At 36.5% G+C, this 15540-nt stretch overlaps 2 protein-coding genes across 3 annotated transcripts; one reads left to right on the forward strand and one right to left on the reverse strand.

Annotated features, from left to right (window-relative positions):
• Positions 1 to 71: 71 nt before the first annotated feature.
• gna13a (guanine nucleotide binding protein (G protein), alpha 13a) lies at positions 72 to 4057 on the reverse strand. Its single transcript, XM_079476748.1, has 4 exons — positions 3696 to 4057; positions 2970 to 3196; positions 2026 to 2076; positions 72 to 1818 (listed from the first exon to the last, which is right to left on the reverse strand). The coding sequence occupies exons 1-4, from the start codon at positions 3973 to 3975 to the stop codon at positions 1246 to 1248; spliced, it is 1131 nt and encodes a 376-aa protein (XP_079332874.1). The 5' UTR covers positions 3976 to 4057; the 3' UTR covers positions 72 to 1245.
• A 519-nt stretch (positions 4058 to 4576) lies between these two features.
• On the forward strand, positions 4577 to 14707 carry rgs9b (regulator of G protein signaling 9b; the record flags this gene model as incomplete). Of its 2 annotated transcripts, XM_079476749.1 has the most annotated exons (19): positions 4650 to 4826; positions 5852 to 5948; positions 7052 to 7102; positions 7726 to 7832; positions 7986 to 8037; positions 8389 to 8447; positions 8861 to 8937; positions 9115 to 9196; positions 9372 to 9440; positions 10818 to 10847; positions 10914 to 10975; positions 11079 to 11192; positions 11306 to 11421; positions 11568 to 11655; positions 11813 to 11951; positions 12041 to 12123; positions 12344 to 12467; positions 13971 to 14389; positions 14554 to 14707. In XM_079476749.1, the coding sequence occupies exons 1-19, from the start codon at positions 4761 to 4763 to the stop codon at positions 14705 to 14707; spliced, it is 1989 nt and encodes a 662-aa protein (XP_079332875.1). In that variant the 5' UTR covers positions 4650 to 4760. The 2 variants fall into 2 exon arrangements, with proteins under 2 accessions (XP_079332876.1, XP_079332875.1); XM_079476750.1 differs by lacking the exons at positions 13971 to 14389; positions 14554 to 14707 and having other exon boundaries at positions 4577 to 4826; positions 9372 to 9434; positions 12344 to 13043.
• Positions 14708 to 15540: the final 833 nt, after the last annotated feature.

Below are 15540 nucleotides of genomic sequence, written 5' to 3' on the forward strand. Positions count from 1 at the left end.
CTGCCAGATGCGTAAAATGTAAATATAATTCAGCATTACGTCGTCACAAAAATGACAGAAATGTGGTACCATCTTGGTACTGTTGAATTTAATGCACAATTACAAAAAAGCAATTAACATAAAACACCAAAACACACTACAAAAAAGAAGAGATTACTGCCGTGACAAAATAAACACATTTTGTGGGTAAAATCTTTACGGACTTTATACAAACAGAACTTAATGTACGCAATCAGCTAATACCCATATACCTCCAACAATCAGATTACAGTGCTTTTCGTTAAGACTCAGTCTTTCCATCATTGCATTTCAATTTGTCCTTAATCAAACCAGCTTCTGTTGAAACGGTGCTGTCTAATGCATTTTAAGGCTAACAAAAGTTGCAATGTCTACACTAAACAATAAACCAGAATACATGGACTGCTTTAAGAGTCATTTTATAAAACCCTGAGCTAGAGCTATCCACATTCACACAAAGCCATAAGGGCACTTTTTGTTTTCAAAGTATATTACAAAAATAACAACAAAGGTTCACTCAATATGGGTTAAGTGGCAAATTAGAGATCAACAAAAATAAATGCTGTGGAAAAACCATTTGAGGATTTTAAAGAATTTGTACAGAGAAACTTTTTGTACAAGTTCCATTGGAAATGTTTAAGATACTTTCCCTTTTGCTATACATGACAAACATAAGTACAAAAGTACTTTAATAGTACTAATTTATTGTCATAATCTGGGTGCAGCAAAAAGGCATTTAGCGGGGAAGGCAAAGATAGCAAGACACGCTGTGCTATAATAAAATTTATTCTAATCAACGCCAATTTATAATTGCTCACTGGTGCACAAGAGCTGTTGGAAAAAATATGTATAACCCTGAGTTTTCACTTTTGGAAAAGCTTTACCAAAGCAGGGTGCTAAACCTTTGGGTTACAGGAGTGTAGCTGGTGCATACAAAAGACACATTTATAAACATACAGTAAACCATCATAATTACAGCATTTTGGTGAATAACTGAGGACTGTTCCTTAGCATATCCGATAGAGCTACAACAAGCTTAACAAGTGGCGTAAATCAAATTCTTGCCATTTTAATGATAGCTATAATATGCAATGAACTTTAAAGTATGCATAGTTATCCTCCAATCCGTTTCTCTTTAACCACAATATGTATAGAACCACTTGCCGTATTAAATAAACTAAAAACCTAATTAAAATGGAATGTTCTTAAATGCCTTCTGGTGCCATTTTATTGTAACATAAGCTGTTTAAGGTTGTCGTGCAAGATGGTATCTTTGACATCACGGAAGACAAGGCGAATGTTCTCTGTGTTAATGGCAGTGGTGAAGTGATGGTACAGGGGCTTCTGCTGCTGCTCCCGACGCTTGTTACGGAAGCACTCCACCAGGAACGTCTGCACGTTTTTGAGATCATGGGGATCCCCGGTGAACTCTGGGAAATAGTCCTTGATGTTAACGTTGTTGACTTTTTCCTCCAGTAAGTCTGTCTTATTGAGAAAAAGAATGATGGAGACGTTGGCGAAGACACGGTTGTTGACGATCGTCTCGAAGATGTTGAGTGACTCTGTGAGCCTGTTGGTCTGGCGATCTTCCATAAGCACCTGATCGTACTCACTGGATGAGACTAGGAAGAGGATGGAGGTTACGGAATCGAAGCACTCGAACCATCGCTTGCGCTCAGATCGCTGCCCTCCCACATCCACCATCTTGAAAGGAACGCTCTTGATCTCAAAGTCGTACTCGTAGATACCTTTGGTGGGCTTCCGTGCCAAAAGTATATCCTTTTGGGTCGGCAAATAGTCCTGTAGAGCACATGGAAATCTATTAGTTTTTTTGCAGTGACTTAAGTAAATTATGTAAAATTATTTTGAGTACATACCTTTTATTGATATTATTAAAATGATCTAATCTACAGATTGCTATTAGTCATTTAAATGCCCATTGTGAACGCAGCTCAACCCACTAAATATTTATTTTGTAAAGAAAGGACACTAAATGTCAATTTTTACCGGTTCTCCAAGTTTATCCACATTGTCCAGGAAATATTTCACAGATTCACCCTAAAAAGGAAAAACAAATGAAAATTAAGTATGCAGCATCTGAACTGTGCTGCACATGCTTGTGAAACATTGCTCCCAGGGATGCAGATTGGAATATCTACTGCCGTTTTTCTGTAGTTTAACACATTAATTAATGATAAAAAAATGTACAGTAACAAAACAATACCCTATGCTTGTCTTACCATGGCAGACACTGTTGTGGGACACTAAATAGCTACTTTGCCTTTCTCAAAATCAGGAAAACGAGACTCTGATCCACAACATGGTCTCTACCGGCTTGTTCGAGGAGGTATGCAAATCAAACTTGAAAACATATTGCTTTTAACCCTACGCTGGTTGAAAAACATTTTAGATGAACGTTAAAAACAGATTTTTTTTACATTTAACAACATGAGCTGAATCAAAGAAATCTCAGTCATGAGCTAATGTGCAAAGACTTCAATTGTGCTTAAATCAAACCAAAGCAGTTAGAAGGTTTACCATTGTCTATTTCAGACAATAAATTGAATACGCATTTGCTCAAAAAGACCAGAAACTATTGCCGATTCTTGTATAAGCAGGAATTAAACCATGAATGCTGCTTTGTGCAGGGAATGAAAGAAGAACTATGTTGTGTAATTGTGTAAGTACAGATCAAAATCTGCTGTGCTGGTTTTACTGCAGTGTTTTGGAAAACCGTTTATTTTCAGTGCTTTCCAATACCAAGCCAGCAGATCAACATTCCGTAAAGTTCACTACCCCTCACTCGCTCAAATCTTATGAAAATAGAGACCCCACAGCCAATGCTTTGCTTGAAAATCACAGAGAACAAATACAATTACAGGCAAAGGAAACAAATCAACTGCATAAAATAATGATTTGTGACCGAAAGCTGAATAACATTTCACACTTACCAGCTGAAACTCTCGTCGTCTGTCAAAAGCATTCTGAATACCGCTGTCTTGCCATAAGGAACGAATGGAGGGCAGGTAGTTCAGAAAAACTTTGGTCTCCACCATCCCTTTGGCCATTATGGATGAACGGGTGTCAAAGGCCATAACGGTCTCCCCATGAACCTGATTATCAGGGTCTCCCCAAGGAATATGCAGTTTTTCACGGGCATCGACCAGCACCCTGACACCTAAAAAGGCCATAAGAGATCATTCATTCTCAGTGAAAGGAGCCAATGATTTAACTATGCAAACATCGTGCAGATGTGAATTAATTGTAGGCATTAAATGATACAATAGAAATTAAATTATTAATAGACTGATACACGTATCAGAATACAATGAAGATACCGCATCTGCCATGTGAACCAGTTTGCGAGGTATAGGTTTCTATATTGACACGAGTTTTAGGAGGATCGCTGAAATGTTTTTTTAAGGAACCATTTAAAAGTACATCAAATACTTCGTTTTTGTAATAATATATTTTGTGACACAAATAACTAGTGCTCGACAAAGCCCACACTTAACCAGCAATGGCCTTCACGTCGCCTATTCGCTGGCTGATGAATCGAAAGTTGCCGAAAAGTTCCTTTTACGCCGCTAAACACTTCCACCTGCCGTTACAGTAAAAGTACACTTTATCGTTAAATCTCACGAATCTGTCCGTGTTTGAAGCCGTTGGCGCGGTACCTTTGATAACATTGCTGTAGATTGTAGCCCGGAACTCTTCTTTGGCCCGCTGATCGAAGTCCTGCCCATGAATTATGCGCATTTGTTTGAGGAAAGTTGACTTGCCACTTTCGCCAGCGCCTAACAACAAGATCTTCACCAGTTTCTTCACATACGTCTTCTCACGAGAAATGCCTTTGTCGATGTCCTTAGACTTTCTAATTTGATCAATTTCGCCGTGCGAGAGAAGACAATTGGGAATACAAACTATCGCCGTCCGGGAGGGCAGGAAATCCGCCATCTTTGTAGTAACGACTTCATGGATACATCACTCGCACGGGAGCGCGCGACGCGTTCACGAGTTCTTACTTCTTTCACTAACTGGGCGGATTCGGTTGGGTGTGGTTTTATGTTTGTCTGTCTTTGCTATATTTGTCAGGTTATTATTCATCATTTCTCTCATTGCTCTACGTATTGTTCTCTCAGGGCTCCGCGTTGTTTTATGTATTTGAAAAAAGAGTTGACATTTTATTGTGAATAAGGCTACAAAACGTTTATTCTTTATGTCAAAACTATTACAGGAGATCGTTTCTGAGAATAATGTTTTTCCAAAATGTATGAATATTAGTTTTCTCCCATTTTTGTGGACTTCGATGCTGAATAATACAAAAACAACAACAACGGAAACCATCACAGAAATGTTTATGTATTTAATGGTTATAATATGAAATTGCATTGGTTCTAATAAAAACTACAACGGTGTCTCTACAAGTAATGTGTTTGAATTTGTATAGTATCTATTTATTCATTATTATTTTGAAGCAGGGCCTTTGTGAACACAAGTTAAACAGCAAAGGCGTTATGAGTCAATGAATGTCGCCATCTACTGGCGATAACGTGTCAGTGTAATCACTATTTATCGTCTGCATCCAGGTTTACCTACATGAGAAGAGCGATAACCTGATTGGCACACGCAGATATCGCCTTTGTGTGCATCAGTGGTGATTATAGATTATACATCACCTACAGAGTGCTTCCCATAGTCTTCTCTTACCAAGACTGTCGACGGCGTGAAGAGAAGCAAATATGACCATTAAGAATGCACGGGACCACGGACAGCGTTATAGACCGCGTATGGCATGCCTCAAGAAGGTGGGTTGAAACCAGACATTGCTTCTTACTTTCAGTGTTATTTACATTGTCTCCGCGTTTTCAGACGGGTTAGTATAATATTGAATTTAGAAATATAAATATAGTAATTGGAATATCTAGATTACGTTGTTCAAGCCTTGATCAAATTGAGCATTGAATTACTTCAATTCTCTGATCATTGTTTTATGATTATAGGTGGTCGGATTAACCTCGAATAAAGATTTGACAGATATCGATATCTATTTCGCAATATCGAATAGTCTTTTCATTTTAACCCCCCTCAAAAATATCACACAAAAAGTGATATATGTGTTAGAAACTGTTTATAAGAGTATTTTTCATTGAACATTGTCTTTGTATTGGTTTCAGAACGTGTGTTAGCACTTTTTGATGTTTGTTTTTATTACATTTGTTTGTGTACATTGAATAGATTTTCCAATGTTCTGAATTATTATCATTATTTGCAAACACATTGCACATCTAATATGTGTTCTGTTGTTATTAATTGATCATGTTTATTATGGGAGCTTATTCCCAAGTAAGGTCACTTTGCATTAATAGTATTAGTCTAGCTTTGCCATGATCCTCTGGTATAATACAGCCCGGCTTGTATCGTGATACTTGCTAACTGCATATGCCTGAAGAGCTTTCCCACAGTGTGACCCACTACATTGTGTATTCTTGGTATGCCTCTTTGCTCTCTGTCAATGCAAAGTGATAGTAATAACCCAATCACTTGGCCAAGAGCTTTCTGTGATCCAGACCAGGGTGCAAGCATGAGTTCACAAACACGCATCAAAAGCCAGAGACCCTTCCAGAGCAAGGAAATCTTCAAACAGCGTCACAAATCAATCCCTGGCTATATTTCAAAGGGGTCAGTCTCAGCGCCTTCAGACCATAAACCAGCAGGAATGGCTTATTTGCGGTGGAATATTTTAGTGTGATATACAGTACACACTCATTTGTTTTAGACAGCGTGCGCAGTGTAGAAAAGTGTAAAAATCTTTTTTTCAACGTCTTCGTAGGTCGAAACTGTGGTGTTGGAGATGCAAGACCCTAAGAGCGGAGTGAAATCTCAGACCCAGAGGCTTGTTATCACTACCATTCCACATGCCATAACAGGTAAGACCATCAGACTTGGCTGTCTGTTTTTATCAGCGGAGATCTATTACTGTGCTCTGAAAGAGGGAATCTAAGAGGTTGATAAATAATATGAGATATGACGCATTTGTAAACTTAACTTTAGCAAGCTCATTTACTCGATTGAATTAGATTTTTGCAATACGATTACTCCTTGGGAGTGCTAGTTATCAGTGGTCCGTGCATTTAGAGTCTGAAACTGAAGAATCTATTGCCATGACAACCCCTGAGCAGCTGCAATGACTCTCTGCTCTAAGCTGCATGGTCTCAGAGAGCTCTTGTAATCTCGGTTTCCAGTCTTTATGATCCTCGGACCATTGTTTTTCAAATGAATACATGCGCTGAGCGTCTGTACAGGTTGATAGTCACTGCCACATAGTTGAAAATGTGTAACAGGTTATTCAACAAATGATTTTTAAAGCATTTGTATTATTTATACAATGAAAGTTCAGTTGGTAGAGCATTGCATAAGCAACGCAAAACGCATATTGATCAAATGTATAGATTATATAATAAAATTAATTGAACATATATGCTGCCTTCCTCGGATTGACAGGTTTACCAACCATTCTTACTAATGATTCACCCCCACTGAGTTCTTCTCATTAGTCTCTTAAGAGGGCCACAGCAGGAACCACAGTGGTGTACCGAGCCACAGTGCGAAACCTATTTTAAGAATATACCTGTTTCTATCTAACATTCCAATTAGTTAAGTCTTATTCTTTCATTTAAAAAGCATCTACTAAATGAATACAACAAAACAAGGGTTTTTATGTGTACTAATGAAATGCAGAATGTTTGATTCTTAATTATTACAGTTGTTTAGCTTGCGTACATTTAGTTATTGCCTTTATTTTTCTTTGAATTCTTTGCTATTGAATAGTTTTTCATTATGTTTTATATTTTATGATATTATTGATTGGCAGTCAGAAGACCTCTCGCCATATTTTTCTGTGTGGCGTCTGTAGGTGGGCACGTTCAGTATGAAGGCCAACTTTCCCACCCACTGACATGGCTTTTAACTGCACTTAAATGTTTTGCTTTAACTGACACTACAATGTTTCTAGCATATCTTGTTCCTTCAGGGGAAGACATTGTTGCATGGCTCGCTAATCGATTTAAAATAGATGCTCTAGGTAAGTCAAGTACACCAAAATATATACGGGTCAATGACGTATAAGGATTTCCGACATGCCAATTTTAAAATTAAAGTAATAATGTATATCGCAGTTATTCTAACATGTTGTGTACACAATAATGCAGACTAAAATTTTATATTAAGTCATTTTAGTGTTTTCATCTACGTGTTTGCCATAGCCTTGTCATGTGTCATGTGGTGTGACCGTGATTTATTTTAAAATGAATTCATTTTCTTGACAACATTTTTTTTTACAAATCTTTAGTGTTAAGAAACAAAATAATAACATTTCTTAGAGTTTGATAAGTAATTATCTCATAACTTTGTTCTATAATTTTGTCTTCTTCAACTAACAAAACTAACAAACTTAGCTTTTCTGAAAATCGCATATAACTGACATAAATGTTTTAAAAATATATTTTGACTTTAGCTTACTGTGTCAAAGATTCTTATTCCATCCACAAAAATTAGATTTATTTAATTTTTAATTGAATACAGTTATGGATATTATTGTTCACACCAAATGATAATTGCTCGTCATTGACCCATACACAATAGTTTTTCACAACTGGTCATCTTCACTTTTGATGCATTAAATAACTTTCTTATACTAAATGCCAGAGGCCCAAGCTGTGGGTACCATGATGGTGGCTTTTGGGTACATCTATCCACTACAGGATCACAAAAGACTCATCCTTAAACCAGACACATATCTGTATCGCTTTCAGGTAACATTCACAAGCAATATCTTGATATTATGATAAATGTGTGCAGATATACACCATAGTGAGAGTTTATGCCTCATCAAATATGGCTTATTACTCTCATTTTCAGATATTGATTAATCTATTATATACGCTTATCTTTCACATCTCTTGCAGACACCATATTTTTGGCCGGCGCAGCAATGGCCCGTTGAGGACACAGACTATGGTGTGTCAATTTCCACATACGCTGATCGGTTGTCATAGCAATTATTCAGGGTGGCATTTGTTGGTTATTCATAGCCCAAGCTTTCAAACAGATGCCAGACAAAGAATGTGAAGTTATTGTCATACCATGTTATATCAGCTTTCCTTCCTACCAGCTTTCAGTGGTAAGAGCATGGCGCTAACAATGCCAAGGTCGTGGGTTTGATCCCAGGGGATTGCACATACTTAGAAACAAATGTATAAGATAATGCAATGTAAGTCGCTTTGGATAAAAGCGTCTGCCAAATGCATAAATGTAAATATCAAAACTCTTATTTGGTGCGTTACTGGTTTGTTATATGTGCATTTCTAGCAATTTATCTGGCAAAGAGAAATATACGCAAGAAAGGGATGCTAGAGTTGTATGAGCAGGTAATTGGATCTCGCATTTTTACTCATAGAACTACAAAATATTGCTTTAAAATATTGTTTCACACTAATCAGTAATTGTGTCTGGTTCCAAAATGAGATAACTCCGTTTACATCGGTTTTAAATGATGTTTTTTTTTATTGTGCATTCCAATTAATATCAATCAAACTGCAGTTGGCTTTGATTTAAGACACAATAACTACAAAAATACAGCTAATAAAACAGAATAAAAACATGATAGCATTACAAAAAACATGATTTTTGGACATTTTTCAAAACGGATTTATCTCATTTGAACCCAAACTGTTCATATATGTGTTTGTGTGTTTACTAATAATTTATCCGAAACCTTTTGCAAAAACTAAAACTAATTTAATTTGATAAAAACATAATACTTGTGTGTTTCTCTATCCAGGAACAGTACAATAACCTTTACAAATGGATGAATCACAAGTGGGACTTTATTGTAATGCAGGCCAAAGAGCAGTACAGGTGGGTCAGAGGTGGTCTGTTTAAAATATTTTGGGAGAGGTTTTTGTTATTTTTGTCCAAACATATTTTAGGACGATAAATCATAATCTCACAGGGCAAGGGCCATAGCAGTCATTACATTTCCATTTTGATGTTTTTTGGGGGAGATAATGCATGACAATGTGCTTATTTGTGAAGGGCGGGAAAGGAGAGAAAGAAGCCAGATCGGGTGGTTTTTGACTGTCAGGAGCGAGCTTACTGGGTTGTACATCGGCCACCGGTGAGTTACTTTAAGACCAAAAAATAAATACAGGGTCAATAAGATATGCATTTCCTTGCAGAGTGAAAATACTTTATATAAAAATTGGATGATGTTTTTTACAGGATTATCCAATTGCCCAGCTTCAGAAGTTTAACATTACACTAAAACAATCACTTATCTTTCCATTTACCAGCCAGATACAATTAGTGCCATGGATTATGGACATGAAAGAATGGTGGACCCTAATGTAGAGGAGGTAAAGGTAGGTCCTAAACTGATTTAGGTCTTGATTTTAAAATCAATCAATAATACAATATAGAAATAACATTTATGTGTTATTTGTTATAATTTTTTCAAGCTGAGCCCCTTTTTATAAAATGTATGTACAGTCTTAATGTAATGATGGAATATAGGACGTATTTACGGTGGCCCACTAGTGCACAGCAAAACGAAATTTAAAAAGCAAATATAAGTTCACAACGCAATCAATCCACAACAAAACGGAATAAAGCCACAACACAACGGAATAGAGCCACAACACAACTGAAAGTTGTGATTAGTTACACAGCGCTTTGAATGCTTGATTTTGATTGGCCAGTCATGACATTCTAATGTCTTGGCAGCTGTGGAGTTGCTGCGCTGCTGCTGTCTCTCATAGTGAAAATTTGTTGTCTCTGAACGGTCTTTCAAGGTCCCTAACCTGCCTGAAATGCATGTATATTTTAATAAATGGCTGTGTCCACATTTATTTATAATTGTATACATTATTTAACCTTTGGAAGTACCGAATGTTATTCCGTTGTGTTGTGGCTTTATTCCGTTGTGTTATGACTCGATTCATTTGTGTTGTGACTTTATTCCGTTGTGTTTTGACTCGATTCATTTGTGTTGTGGCTTTATTCCGTTGTGTTGTGACTCGATTCATTTGTGTTGTGGCTTTATTCCATTGTGTTGTGACTCGATTCATTTGTGTTGTGACTTTATTCCGTTGTGTTGTGACTCGATTCATTTGTGTTGTGGCTTTATTCCGTTGTGTTGTGTCTGTATTCCGTTGTGTTGTGGCTTTATTGCGTTGTGTTGTGGCTTTATTATGATGTGTTGTGAACCTATATTTGCTTTTTAATTTTGTTTTGCTGTGCACTAGTGGGCCACCGTACGTATTACCATCATTAATAGCCATTTCTGCTGAGTTTGTTAGTGCAGTGAGACGTGGGAGTGTTTGTCATTTATACAATTCCAGTTGATATTTTATAGGATTTTAATTCATTATAATCTCACCGCTTGTGACTGCAAAGGAATTACACCACTACACTTCCTAACACTGTTTTCTCTCTCTCTTTTTTTTTGCACAGATTGTATTCCTAAATTTATGCGAGAAACAAGCAAGATTCCACATGACAGAAAACAGCAATGAAAGCAATATTGGAGCCTGGTGTAAAATAAAAAAGGGCTGGATGGATTTTATATTGACCATCGCAAGGCCAAAGCAATCTTGTTCACCCTGTGTTCACCATGACTTATAACATGAATAAATGTGTTCAGTTCTTACAATGCAGACAGTCACTTCACATCATTTTTTGCTTTAGACACAGTATTTCAGCATGAGTCACTCTTTTCTTTTCTTTGCACTTTTCATCAGAAAAAAACATCTGAATACTACAGAAGAATTGTAAGTATTATTTTTTCAGATGTTTACATGTAAAATCAGTTTTAATTCGCTTTTCTTGTTTTGAAGATTATGTTCACTCAGCAATGTATTATGAGGCCAAGGGTGAAATCATCTGTGTCAATTGGAGCGTGAGTTAATATCACAACTGTTATTATTTGCACTATGCCTGTAATGTTATTCTGTATTTATAGTTACATTTCTGAGTAACGTTTTTTTATTTTTATTTTGTAGACTTGTTAAATATTCGTCCACATATAAAGAACACGACCCCTTCCTCCACCCCTGCCTGCCAAGCAACCCCTGGTTAACAGATGATATTACATATTGGAACCTTAACATGCCAAAGTGAGCCTCGGTTTTTATTTTATTTATTATTTGTGTGACAGACACTTTTGTTCCATATGTATGTGATTAAATGTATGCAATTACAGTGAACTGTGCATGTTTGGTTTATAAAGTGTTGAGATGCCTACTAAAATGAGGGTGGAGCGCTGGACATTCAGTTTTGGAGAACTGCTTAGTGACCCTCGAGGGAGGGCCGATTTTCGCCTGTTTCTTAAGAAGGAGTTCAGTGGTATGTATTGTACAGAACTCATTCAACTATATAGATATAATTTCATGCATTTAATGTGGGTTAACAGAATAGTGTTCCATTTGTTTTAAAAAGAGCTAAATTATATCAATTATTAGAGGAGAATGTTAGTTTACTCTGCTGAATAGGGGAGAATCTTGCATTCTGGGAGGGATGTGAGGATCTGAAATGGGGTGCTGCTGAGACGATGAAGGAAAAAGCTCAACAAATCTATAAGTGAGTGTATATTATATTATATTTTGATAAAATATACAATTTAACTTTAAAATGTTATAAAACATTTATTATTAAGAAATATTTTCTACTTCATCAAATATCAGCAAACGTTAATGTCAGCGGTCATGTTGTCAAAATAATAATATTTATACATTAGGACATTTTTGGCACGTGGAGCTCCGCGCTGGATCAACATTGATGGAAAAACCATGGAAATAACAGTCAAGGGTCTGGCACACCCTCATCGATATGTACTGGATGCTGCGCAGACTCACATTTACATGCTTATGAAAAAGGTATGTGATCTATAAAACAATGCAAGTCAAAAACTTATGACCTGTGTGTCTGCATGAAATGTACTTAATGTAGCTATCATTTTTTTCAGGACTCTTATGGGCGGTATCTAAAGTCCCCAGTGTTCAAGGAAACCCAAAGACGGGCCGTTGCTCCTGAGGCACACAGATTCAGGTCAGATGTTGCATAGTTCAAACCAATCATTTTAAATATTTTAATCAAGTTTTGTGTGCAATATGTACTGTGTTGTCTGGACTATCAACCTAGTCAGACCTGTATCCCGTATGTATGTCGAAATAAAAGATGGTCTGCTATGTTTGCAACTGTAGTGTGTGATCTAGAAAACAGTGTAAATGACATTAATCATGCAATTTGGAAACTCTCTACCCATTAGTGATGCCCAGTTGGAGCAGAATGGCAAGAGGAGACGGCCCAGTCTGAGTCCCATCATTCTGAGACAGCAAGAGGAGGAGCAGAAGGCAAAACTGGCAGCCAGTGGCCCAGTAGACATCACACAGGTCATGAGCAAACTGGAAAAGAAACAGAGAAAATGAACAGAGATTTAGCACACACAGTATTTCTACATTTATATTTATAGCAACCAAGATACGGTTGGCATTTATTTTAATACCGATTGATATTGTTGTTTCTGCAATATTACACTGGATAATTATTTCTACTTGATTTTATTTAAAACTCAATTGGACTTTTATTGGGGTGTTACCTGGCAAATCAGAGTCAGTCGGGCTAAATAATATTTTTGACTTAAAGTCAATTTATTTCAATGCTACACTGCACATTTTTAAATGACATCATTATTTTACAGTGAAGAAAGAGATTTCTAGTTTTTAAAGGTTTTCTTGATTTATACATATTTAAAATGCTTCTAGTAATCTTTACCTTCATTTCACTAATTCATGCATATAATGAACATTACATGCAGCCCTTGACCCCTTTAACTCATGCACAATAACGTCTAACATCCATGTCACATTTGTTTTGTCAGATTTTATCTGTTCCATTTGTGTTGCTGTTTCCTTGTAAATTGTTTATTAAAACACAATAAAACCATTTCTGTCATCTGTGGTCACATCATTTGTCTTTGTCATCTGTGTTTTTGAGTGATATAACGTATATTTGTATTTTGCTCATGAAGTTTCTCATAAATAGTTTGCCACATTCCCGTAAGACATAAGAAACATTCTATTTGTTTCTTTCATAAACAGTTTATCAGACAAACGCCCAAATTTGGTGGAAGTACACTTTAAAAAAAACTTACAACCTTAAGGTAAAAAGTTTAATGTGTCATTAAACTGTATTTTAGTCATTGTCAATTAAGTTAAATGGGCAGCTGAAATTGGTGATTTTTTACATTGTAAAAAAAGAATATAATAATTTAGTAATTACAGATTTGTTAAATTCAGTGACTAAAAGTAAAAACAAACTGACATGAGTAAAAGTAGCACCGGATTTATCAACTGTATAATATTTGTTTCATTGTGTCTTTTCACCTTTAACAATGTACTTTCTGTCCTAACCCCTAGATGTCACTCTTATGCTTCTCTAATGCAATTGCACATGACGAACATTAACAATAAGCACATTTATAAAACACAATTCTTAAGTTCTCAGTAGATTGCAAGATTCAGGAATATCTAAAAATTTTTTAATAATTTTGTAGTTTTTTTTAGTGTGAAAGTATTTGCAGCATACTGTTTTACTGTCACAGTAACATATGTTTTAAATTTACTCCTCAAAATAATTGAAGCAATTCCAACTTTTTTAAAGACCTTCGTCACTTAGTCAAGATTTAGAATAGTAAATTAAGATATACATAATCAAAATTCAGGGTAAAAGCTACTTTTTACAGTATATGTTTAAATAATCTACGGGGGCCACACAAAGAAGAGAACAAGGAATGCACTATATTAGATGGTCTATATTTCCTCCTTCAACATGATTACAGGTTGTTCAGCACACACGGTAATGCTAACATATACTTTACATACTGTGCTCAACAGCTATGCCGCTTCACAGCACCTGTGCCTCACCTGGCTGTGTATACAGGCATTTGTGAAGCACAGTCCACAGCTTACCCTGGCCTCATGACACTGCCCAACAGTGCTGCCTGTCCCTCGCCCATCAGCGTTGCCATTGACAGTACACCAGCCTCAGAAAGAAGATTTGATGGCAACGGAGGGCCTTCCTCTTCCCATTTCCCCTCTATTGCAGAGGCGTCTGTATCAGAGGAAGAGAACCAGCCAACTGTCCCGAAGTCTCGTATGACTCTGTCACTGAGTAAGCTCCTCCGCAGAGGTTGCAATGCCCCATCTGTGTTCGCCAGCTTGTCCCCAAAATGTGGCATAAGTTCAGGGGGAGGTAAAGTGCAGCCGCTTGGAGTGGAGCCACTTGCACAGCCTCAGCCCAGAAGAATTGCAAAGTGAGTGTTTATAGTGTAAAGTTAAAAAGACACATTTAGAATGCTTAAATATGGTCCACTATATCCACTACAATGTCTATTTAATTTTACGTTGAGATTTTTTCATATTTGATGGATGACTGCAATCTTTTCTTGTGGCTATATCTTGTCTGATGTCTTCACAGCTTTTTTCAAATCAAAGTTGACATCCCACCTGAGTGCCGGATCTACCCCATTGATTCAGAAGATGAGGAGGATGACGGTCCTGATACAGCTCGAGGTGTGAAAGAAATCATCTGCCCGTGGGAAACCGTCACCAAGCAAGATGGAGCGGGCTAGAAGAATCATAGCATTGAAAAGGAAGAAATACCAACACTTGTGTCGTGATTATTTCGTATACCAACCTCGAGAAAGCTGTGGTTAGTAATGTATGAAGCAGCATCACGTGATCTCTGTTATTTATAATAGCTTTAGGTAGTGCCTACATGTTATTGTAGCCAATGGAATGACATGGTTCTAACACGTTTCAATGTTGGTTTTATATACATGAATTCGTAATCTGATGTCATTTGTACAATCATGGGTCTTTTTGACGACGAGGGGCCTTATTTTGAGATGTTTCTTAACTGTCACCTGTTTGTTTAGTTGACCAAACGAAGATTTTGTACTTGGCTTTTGTTCACTGTTTTATATAGCTAAAATGTATGTAAATGTGAATCGCTTTGAGATATGTTATTTTCTTAGAAGTATATCTACAGTAGGAAGGCAGTAAAACAAAATGTGGATACACATTTGCTGTCTGAATGTATTAGGCCTACCTTTAAAGTGTTTACAGCTCACTTCAGAATGTGAATATAGAATTACTCGTGTGTGGAAGTGCCTCAATAAACCATTTAAAAGTTGGCTATTAGTTAATACCATGTTTATGTATGTGCATTATAGCTTATAAATATGCCATTTTTTATTCATTTATTTAATTTCAAAAGGAATGTCCCCGATGAACAATGTGAGAAAGTTTTAGGACTTTTAATTTAACACAAAGGATTCTAGCCCTGGTTTCTTGTTAACCAGCATCATTCAATGACAATAGTGTATGCCTTACTAAACTACCGATTGATTAAGTGATAAGCAATATAAATATGTATTATTAAATTATTATTATTTATACCACA

This window comes from Barbatula barbatula, assembly GCF_947034865.1.
Source record: "Barbatula barbatula genome assembly, chromosome: 16".
NCBI lineage: Eukaryota > Metazoa > Chordata > Actinopteri > Cypriniformes > Nemacheilidae > Barbatula > Barbatula barbatula.